The sequence below is a fragment of the Eurypyga helias genome, unplaced genomic scaffold, assembly GCF_000690775.1.
Source record: "Eurypyga helias isolate BGI_N326 unplaced genomic scaffold, ASM69077v1 scaffold15079, whole genome shotgun sequence".
Lineage (NCBI taxonomy): Eukaryota > Metazoa > Chordata > Aves > Eurypygiformes > Eurypygidae > Eurypyga > Eurypyga helias.
In genome coordinates this window covers 1-10,250 of record NW_010270252.1, presented here as the reverse complement: position 1 = coordinate 10,250, position 10,250 = coordinate 1, and the positions used below count along the sequence as shown (strand labels likewise).

At 48.8% G+C, this 10,250-nt stretch overlaps 1 protein-coding gene across 1 annotated transcript; it reads left to right on the top strand.

Annotated features, from left to right (window-relative positions):
- The first annotated feature begins 677 nt into the window (after window positions 1-677).
- On the top strand, window positions 678-9,815 carry LOC104514647 (T-box transcription factor TBX5). The gene is made up of 2 exons (XM_010158388.1): window positions 678-900; window positions 9,210-9,815. Exon 2 carries the CDS (start codon window positions 9,254-9,256, stop codon window positions 9,791-9,793), a length of 540 nt encoding a protein of 179 aa, XP_010156690.1. The 5' UTR covers window positions 678-900; window positions 9,210-9,253; the 3' UTR covers window positions 9,794-9,815.
- The last annotated feature ends 435 nt before the right edge of the window (window positions 9,816-10,250 follow it).

Genomic DNA, 10,250 nt, shown 5'->3' with positions numbered 1-10,250 from the left:
TTCCTGCTTCCAACCTGATTTCAGACCATGGGAACAAACCAGACTTTCCATCAGGGCTCACCATCCCAGCCTGGCTCTGCTGAGGTGTTCAGCATCAGGTCTTGCTGATTTATTTATTTCTCTTGTCTGAGTGTTCTGGAGTGGAGCTTGTTCTCTGATCCAGGGATCCCTCATCCAGGACAACCAGTCTGGCAGAGTCTGGGGAAAAAGAATGAGAACAATTACCATACAGGGGAAAAAAAGACCTACATATTTAATTCATCTCCAAGTCAGCTTGGCAGAAATGAGGCTTTTATTTACACGCATGTGCACATCCATATATACAGTATGAATAGTATATAATTTATAAATGTTATCATAATATGTAAACAAAAATCTTACGTATTTCACTATAACTGCATATATGGATTTTATATAGGGGTATAAAATGGTAGTTGTGGTGGAAGAGGCAGCAATCTAAAGGGAAAGATACTAAAAGGAAAGTTAAATGAGAGTGCTGCCTGAATCAAGTGTGACGGGGCTCTGGTCTCCTGGGAGGGATGTCTCTATTTCCCTGAAAGCCTAAACAAACACCATGACACTAATGTGCTGCCTTCATTTATTAATTCACTGATCTATTTATTAATTGATTGTTTTTCTGCCTTGTTGTTTTGTTTTGTTTCTTTGCTTTTAGTAAAGAGTATCCGGTTGTTCCCAGAAGCACAGTGAGACAAAAAGTGTCCTCGAATCACAGCCCCTTCAGTGGCGAGACCAGGGTCCTTTCTGCCTCCTCCAACCTGGGCTCCCAGTACCAGTGTGAGAACGGGGTGTCGAGCACCTCCCAAGACCTGCTCCCGCCTGCCAACCCCTACCCGATCTCCCAGGAACACAGCCAGATCTACCACTGCACCAAGAGAAAAGGTCAGACCTTGGCTGCTCCCTGCTTTCCCCTTCCTAACGTGACTGTCAACCTTGTTTTCCCTTGCTCACAGGCTGGGCAGCCCCAGCCTGCTTTACGGTGACGCCTGAGAATGAGCAAGGGATGAGGATTGTGCACTGGAGGTGGGCAGCTCCCTCAGCCCGGGCTGGGAAGCTCATCTCGCTGGTGTTAGCCCAAAACCCAATCTCTGCTGCTGGGCTGGGAGCGAGCTCTTTGGAGGGGTGGCAGTACCTTTCCCCCACGCTGAATCCACATTCAGTAAGATAGCTGGTGCTGGAGATAAAGATGACTTATCTGTCTCCACAGCCCCTCAGACAGCATTAATCTCCAACTGGAGATACCTTGACAGCTCAGGTTTTGCAGTTTTCAGCGATGAGTCTCACAGCTGGGAGACGGTCGCCTGAACGCAGAAAGCAATTCCACTTAAATGTTTGGTCTAATGAACGGGATATGGGATTGCAAATCATGATATCCATGTTCGTTCCCCTCTGGTGCAACTGACCTGCTTTGACAGAGCTTGAGGGATCAAACTGTGAGGGCTTTACACTGATTGCTCAGCTCGTCCTGGCGTGAAGACCATGATATCGATGGGATAATTGTTCTCAGGCAGGAGTCAGCGGTTTGCAGACTCTTCCTTCCTCTTCCAAAGCAATGGGAATGCTGAGATGCTGAAACACTTGCAGGACTCAGACAGAAAAAGCCTCAGATCAGCTCCACCCTAGATATTCAGAAGAAAATAGGGAATTCCCGAGGCTGAATGCAACCCTGTGGGATGGGCAGGAGATGGTTACTGCCTACTCCTGCTCCCCATTCTTAACGTTTAGTCTACATTGCACGGGAAAAGCTAACAGGAGTCAGCATGCACCATGGCATTTGAATGCACCAAGAATTTCTCCAGCACAGTAACCTCTCCCCACAGCAAATCCCTTCCTGCTTCCCCGCACGGTCCTATCAGTCAGCCACATGTCATTATTTTTAGTAACGTAACCCCTGGGGCACTGGGATGTGCAGTGTAGACACTCAGTCTAAGGTAGCGGATGCTGGGAAGTGCTGGCAGATGAGGCAGGAGGGCAGTGGAAATATCCCTCACATCCTTGGTGAATCCCTTGAATGTTGTAAGAGCACATGTGTGATGTACAAGTATATATGCAAAACCAAAAAAGGTGATAAGTGTTAATATTTTCCTGAGGTTGAGCCAAACAGTGAAAACCAGAGGCATCATTTTCTGGCCCCTCCAGTTGACCAGGCAACCCTTGTACTCATATAGAGTGTATCGAGTCTGTGGTTGGAAGTGGTGATCCCAGACCTGAGCTGGCTGTAAGGTAGGGAGTAAGGAGTTGCAGTGGACCCCCAGAGTGTCCTCTAAGGTCAGAGGTGGGTTGTGTGACCCTTGCTACCCCTGTGCTGGTATGGGAGGGAGAGTGGGTGGCTTTGGGACACAGCTGGATTGTTGCAAAGCTCTGCTGTTGGTGATGGAAAAACAAGTCACGATCGCCCTTGGCATCCCTCAGCCTGGGATCCGTCCTCGGTGCTCCTTTGCCCTGGGAGCTGAGCTTTCACCGCTCCTCTTCCCCTTTGCAAAAACTAACCAAAACAAGCTGGCCCAAATGGCAACAAACCCTTTGGACAATCTCTGACTGCTGCGTGTCCCCGCAACACAGGGCAATTCATCATTCGCCTCCACACTGTAACTTGATAAGGAATCAACAGAGGTTTCCTTCCAGTTTTGGGATTCCTGCTAAGTGGTGTCTCCATGGGTGGTTTCCCTCAATCCCCCAATTATCTCACTTCCTCTTATTGTCACAAAAGAGACGACTATCTGCCCTGTAATAAGCTCCCCAGCCCCTTTTGGCCCTTGCAAAAGTGCAGGAGACTGGCAAAGCCAGTCCTTGTCTGTAGGGCTGATGGCCCCTCATTATCTCCACCACGGCTTGAGTGGCACAAGCAGTTAAGGGCCTTTTATCAAAGCCGCCAAATGCTTTAATCAAAGAGAAGCAGTGTCCTGTCCGATACCACCGGCTTCTTCTCTGAAGCAGTATGCCTCAGGAACCTCTCCTTTCCTCCCTGTGCCTTTTTCCTCCTCCCCGTGCATCTAGTAAATCGAAAACAGCCACCAGGGCTTAAAGAAAAGAAACACAAAGTTAATGGGAAACAGAGAGCCAACATAAGCTGCCAAGCAGCTCTTTGCAAAGTGAAATTAATTAAAAAAAAAAAGTCACTAGAGATGAGCAATTCTGTTCAGATAAACCAGGATGTGATCCAAGGTTTCGGCTCCAACACTGAGCATGACACTTTCTTCTAGCACCAAGCAAGGATCTTTACTGAACTTGGGAAAATAACCTTACCTATAACGTTCTTCTTTTTCTTCTGTTTCCAGCCTCTCCTTTCTGAGTGCTATATTCTTTCCCTCACAGCTCTCCTGCTTTCCTACTTTTCTGTATGACTTTCAACAAGTCTCACCATCTAAGAAAACATGAAAGCAAGAGCGTGTTCACTCCTAACGCACCTCTGTCCATTTTCTGGGCTGGAAGTTTCTATGGATTTCATTGGATCATCAACTCCCCAAACACTGACTCCTCTTCAGTCAGTTTGGGATTTATCTCAAGCAGATTATTTCCTTTTCACAGGGCTGTGGTTACGGATAAGTGCTCGCAGCGGCAGAGGGCGATTCTGCTGGGTTTGAGACCAGCTGGTGTCTGTATCTTCTGTAGCGAACACCATCACTGTTTTCCAAGGCAGTCTCTCAGATACGGCTCCTTCCAGCTTTGACATCTCATGATGTTTCTCTGCATCCTCTCTAATCAGGAGGTCAAGTCTCGGTTTAGGCTCAATTAAGAACGGGTCTGTATTCGAGCAACTCGAAGTCACCTTAGTCAACTTCTACTTCCTTGGTCACCTAAGACAATTTAGCTCTGTGGTTGACAGTGTTGTTCTTAGCTGTCAAGTCAAGATGGATTCACTCTGGAGATCTGATATGGAGTTACATTAGGGGAGAGCAGCAGGGCTGCGAGGGGAGGTTATCTCTGAAGGCTCCTCGGTTTCAGGGAGGTGATGCTCATCTGGGTGAGGAAGGAAGGAAGAAAGGAAGGAAGGACACATTCCAGAGCCCCAGGTCTGGCAATTTCTGGTGTGTATGTTGGGAATGCAGGGTCACAGCATTGGGAATGACCCCAGCGTGGTGCATTGGGGCTGCTGCTCCTGATGCCTTCTGAAAATGCTGAATGCTGGGGAATGGCAATCCTCAAGGCGAGAATCATCCTGTGCTGTATCCCAGCTCCACACTGAGACTGATTATGGCATTTCACAATGTCACTGGTCTTGAGAGGATGGATTAACTCTAATTCTACATCCTACACAAGAGTGGCCTCGATTCTTGATGTGGATTTTTAGGCTGCAACAAAGACCAGTTAGAGCTTTGTCTTTTTTCCTAGTGGTTCTCCACCTCTCCCCCTCTCATTGTTGTGCTTGGAGAAGCCCAAAAAGGCTTACCAGCAGGCAGCTTGCTTTCTGTCTTTCATTTTAGCCCTGTGTCCCAGTTAGGGCATTGGGGCTTGATTTCCCTTGTGTTATCCTCTCCCTCAGACTTCCTGTGAACTAAAAAGCCATCCCTCTAAACCTCTCCTCCTTCCCAGCCTTACACAATCTCAACCACTTGGCAGATTTCTGGGATGCTTGTGATGCTGAACAGGAGGCGACTGGAACAGCCTCTCCCTGGGGAGGTTATAAAAGTTGTCATGTTGGCACTCTGAGGGAGAAGAGGGACTTGGCAGAATCCACCGGCTCCAACCAGCGAGGACCTTATCCTTCAGCCACCTTCTTGGACATGACTCTGGCCATGGGGAAGAATATCTCTTTCATCTCCTTCCTGCTCTGATGAGGTCGGTGGAGATACAGCAACGCCTTTCACACCCTTCTCCTCAAGAATAGGCACTGTTAGGATGATTTCTCCCTCATCCCACACAGCTTTTCTTCCACCCAAAAAATCTGTAAGACAAAAGTCAGGCATGGGATGCCTTCTTGGAGGACATGCTGCTTGTACGCTGAAGTTAGGAGGTGCAGCAAATTGGGCAAGGGTTGAGCTGTGCTGCAGCTGGAGGTGTTTGCAGCTTGGGTATCACAGGATGGTTAGGGTTGGAAGGGACCTTAAATATCATCTAGTTCCAAACCCCCTGCCATGGGCAGGGCAGTTTCCACTAGAAAGTGGTAGATGCAGTGGAGCCCAGAGCAAGGTGGCTGCTGGTGCACTGGGGGTGAAGAAGAGCCTGCTTGCATGGTGGGGGCTGGTGTGCACCAGCTTTTGCTGTGCAGCCACATCGCTTTTGGCACAGTAGCTTCAGCAGCCTCATATAAGCATATTGCTTTCCCATCAGGAGGTGTCTCCTGTGCCTCTGCAGCCAGTGCTGACAACTCCCTGGCTCTAGAAGAGGTTCCAGCTTTTGGGGTTGGATTATCTCTGCCCCACAACCCTTTTTGTCATGTTCCCCTGCAATACAACACAGCCATACTGTAAGCCGTGCGACTGCTGAAGTAACTAGTGTGTCTTAGGTTTCATGTCCTAGGATGTGTGTCTTATTTCCCTTTAGGAATGTTCATTTTGATTGAATCTGCCTTTTATTCTTCATCAACCCTTGTCAGTCTTGCACACTGGTATTGGGTATTCAGGCTTATGCTAGATTCATACTAGAAACCAGACTGGATAAAAACCAGTGTTGGTGATAATCGCCCATTGTGTCTCCCTCACAAAGTCGGGATGAACCTACTGTAATGCCCTGGAAGTGTGGGTGAGCTTTAAAAACTGAAACAGTTGGGTCCCAGTCTTCATTGTCTGCTGTCCTGGGGAGCTGATTGTCATCAATTTGAAAGGAGGTCTCCTGATTTACATCAGGGGAAGAGGTGCGCCCAGTGCACCCTGAAGTCCAGAGATTTTACATGTTTGCATTTCATTCTGGATGGCCCTAGTCTTGGAATTGGGAAAATTCCATTTAAAAAGCCATTTGTGTGGTATTTACAACCCAGCTGGAAGTAGTAAATACCGGAAATCTTGGAACTGCTCATGCTCTCGCTCAAGCTCCTTCATTAGATAGATCATCAAATTCCTTGTGAGGGAGCCAGTTTCCACCCTATTCTGTAGGCTCCATTTTCCTTGGATCCACTTCGGAGCAACTTCTCCCAAGAGTTGGCAGCTTCCCCTGCTTGGCAGAACCTTTTGCTTTTTGAGGTTTGCGCAGTATCGAGGGGCTGGTCACAAGAGAAGATTGCCACTCTTGGCTTCCAAGAACAGCAACAAAAGCGGAGGACGGTCAGCATCTCCCAGGATGGTCAGCATCTCCCAGAGATGCCCAGCATATCCTAGGGCTCAGAGGCAACAGGAAAAGGATAATGAAGTGCTATCAGGTGTCCAAGAATCAAACCCAGAGCAGACCAGACGGTTATTCCTGTGTCCTGCTTATGCTGATGCTGAGGATTATGGCCTAGAGCAGGTGGGGATGAATTTAAACTGCAGCTTTCAGCATTGCATGAGAGCTCTGTCTGACTTGTTCTCCTTTAGCCATTCTCTTACTTGAAGATGTCCCCTTTCCATCCCCAGATCTGCTCCACATGCCATGTGGATGAACTTCACCTCCTCTGTGCTGGCTCTGGCCTCCTCTGCCAGGGGTGGTGGGACAATGACAGGTCAGACTAGAGAGCCTGGACCAGTGTAACTTCATCAGCTGGCAGCAGCTGTGGGTCTCTGGTCCACATCATCCCATCCAACGATGAAGGTGGACTGTTCTCTTCCCTCTCCAGCACTTTCAGGTTACATAGATGGGAAAATCATCACAAGGAGGGGCCAGAGGGCAGGCAGAAGCCATTAGGGCAGGCTGTAATCCTTTGTTAGCGACTATGCCTTCTTTGGAGATGGGTACGGTGTCCTTACACATATTAAAATCTGGAGTGGTGGTGCCCTTTCCACATAGGACACCAGTGAGCCTGGCTCTAGAGAGGTCAGCAGAGCGAACGCGAGAGCTAACAGAAGAGGTGGCACATGTAGGGTTTCCACTGAAACTCTGGTTGTTTTTGTTTTTCTCCCATCACCTGTGATGGATTCTGGAAGGGGATCCCTAACTGCGGCTTTGCCTGGCTGGGCTGTGGCAGGCAGTGAAATGTCTGGGCCCCATGGAAAAATCAGCAATCTCAGGTTGTAAGTCAGGCACATTTTTACACAACGGAAAAACAGAGTTTGACTGTTTTGTGTTGTATATTTAAAAAAAAAAAATAAAGTAAACAGTCAAACCCCAAGCCAATGATTCCTAATGCCAGCAGAGTAATGCGGTTTAATGCTGAAAACTTTATTAGCAGAACAATGCTTCATTTTACAAGACATTGTTTTTCCACCCTAGTGTTCTTATTACTCAGTGGTGGGTTAAGGATCCAAAACTTTTAGGCTGGCTGTAAAAGCCAGAGCTCAGGCTGTCCTTCCAGATGTAGGAAGGACAGTGACAGACCCATGTTCAGGACGGAGCTTAGCCCAGTGCTCCCAGCTTCCCTCTGTCCAGCGACCACCCGCTCCTATGTAAAATGAACCTGACCAGGAGGAAGGAGAGCGATGCACTAAGCATCTGTCTGCTTACAGTTTCAGCTGTTTTAAAGATGTGATTGCACTGCTTTCTACTTTCTGTCCCCGTTTAAGAGAAGGCAGACGAGGAAGATATCTTGCTTATCAGGGCTCTGCACTGGTGGGACCAAGGAGCCAGGTTTTGCTGTTGTCAGGAAGAATTCATGAAATGGGACTGCGGCTCTCCAGCTGTATTTACGGGCAGCTGCTGTGACAAAGTGAGAGGACGCCAAGGAAAATGTCCCCATGGTGTGTACCCCAGTACCTGATGTCTCCTGGGGTTGTCAGGCCGAGGAGACTAACAGCAGCAGTTGTTCCAGCTGGACTTGCTGGAGTTGGTAGACACCCGAGTGGGAGTAATGGCTTATTTTACAAGCAGAGTGGGTGCAGCTTCCAGGAGAAAGCACATGGCTGTTTATAGTAATAAACACACGCCCGTGTGCGTGTTTACAAGAAACAAAAGGTGCCTGCACTGCCCATCTACGTCTCCTGAAGGTGAGACGTGTTGGGGCAGCCCAGAGGCAACACCTGCGTTTTGGCAAGTGCTTCCTGGCAGGCAGATGCTTTTAGTCCTCTTCTGGAACTGTTTTTTTCCCTTTTTATTTTGGGGATAAAAAAAAATTGCGACTGAAACCACGTTGGTTGAGAAAACTTGAAAAAGGCCATTTCTTGCATTATTTTTTCAAATCCTATCCCTGTGGAAAGGGTCCAGCCAAGAGGGCTTTAAGCAAAGTGGGATGTTTTTCTGCTTGCACAGGAATCTTGCCTTTAAGCAGCAGCGAAGTTAATCTGGGTCAGAACAAGCTCCCCTTCCCTTGCCTTGCTGTCCTTAAAATCTCTCGGTGAAGTGCTCGTCCCTGGGAACTTTGCCGTCCATTCCAGCAGAGCTGGATTTCATTTGATGACCCTGTGAATGAATAAATAAGCACATATTCATTTATTCATTTTGCTTCCCCCTAGAGATTTCACCTAATCCCTCTGTTGGCCCGGGATGCTGCAGGAAACAAAGGGCTCTGCAAGCTGTGCCTTGTTGTTTCTAGCTGTGAAATTTACTTTTCTTTTTTCTTACACTTGGCTCCAGCACGCAGCTCAGCGTGGATTTATGTGCCCAGCTCCCTTGGCACCAGCTAAAGACCGGGGCTGTAAAACTCCAAATCTGATTGTCTTAACCATGCCGTCGCTGATGTTCTCCTGAGGGGATTTTTATTGTGATCTCCATTTTTGTCTCATTTATCGTGAAAGTGTATAATTGTAAAGGCTTTTAGTTAACAGCATCAGCTCTGAGCCTCTTAGGCGGGAGCAGGGACCCGGCAGATGTTACTCCTCTGGTCAAAGTGCTGGCAGCAGAAAGGAGACGAGGAGCTCAGTGACGTGGGCTTGTGCATGGGGTATCATCAAGCAAGCTAATCCTCGGGGTCCCTCCAGCATCTCACAGCCTCAATTTTCCTCACAATGCTCCTAGCTAATCCCTTCCCCAGCCTGGCAGACAGAGCCAAGTAGAAGACTTGGCTTCGACAGGATCGATTCCAATCGATTCCAAGGAGGGGATCTGGGTTTACACTGTCATACGTGGGAGAAGTGTCTGGATCAGCCCTGTGCAGACTGTGTCCTTGGTAAAATGAGGATTGTGGAGAGGGAGGTTCAGCCGAGGGCATAGTATTGTTGTTTGCTACCAGGAGTTTTCTCTCCCAACAGATGAGGAATGTTCCACCACTGAGCATCCCTACAAGAAGCCCTACATGGAAACTTCTCCGGCAGAAGACGATCCTTTTTACAGGTCCAGTTACCCCCAGCAGCAGGGACTGAACACTTCATACAGGACTGAATCAGCCCAGCGCCAAGCATGTATGTATGCCAGCTCCGCTCCCCCCACGGACCCCGTGCCCAGCCTGGAAGACATCAGCTGTAACACGTGGCCGAGCGTGCCATCCTACAGCAGTTGCACAGTGTCTGCCATGCAGCCGATGGACAGGTTACCCTACCAGCATTTCTCTGCCCACTTCACCTCGGGGCCGCTGATGTCCCGGCTCAGCAGCGTGGCCAACCATACCTCCCCCCAAATAGGAGATACTCATAGCATGTTTCAGCACCAAACCTCGGTTTCTCACCAACCCATCGTCCGGCAGTGTGGACCTCAAACCGGCATCCAGTCCCCCCCCAGCAGCTTACAGCCCGCAGAGTTCCTGTATTCCCACGGCGTGCCTCGAACCCTTTCGCCCCACCAGTACCACTCGGTCCACGGCGTGGGCATGGTGCCAGAGTGGAGCGAGAACAGCTAACAAGGCGGTCAGGGAAGTGCGAGAGCACTAGCCGTGGAAAAAAATAAAAATGGGAAAAGGAAAAAAAAAAATACCCTGTCGATAATAAAAGCGAGAGTATTTTGCAAGACTCCTTTAACTGAATGTTCACCGATAGCACTCGAGAGGGACAGACACTTGTTGAAACCACAGACGAAATAGTCATCGGCCTCGGTGTGACTTGCCCCCTCCTCCCTTTTTTTTTTTCTTTTGTTTCAAAAGAAAAATCAACGGATCGGCACACTTCTCCCCTGCCACGGTCCCCACCCAGTTTGTGTTGCTGCCACCGCCGGCCCCCTGCCCTCATCCCATCCCCCTTCCCTCCCTCCCAGCCTCCTGCTCTTTTTGTTCTCCAAGGGACACCAAACTCCTGCTGCCTTTCTCAACACGGTCAGAGTGCTTGAACGAAAACAACTAGGATGTTACTTTTTTTTTTTTT

Coding starts and splice junctions, on each gene's coding strand:
- LOC104514647 (XM_010158388.1), top strand. CDS start 9,254: ATGGAAACTTCTCCGGCAGAAGACGATCCTTTTTACAGGTCCAGTTAC.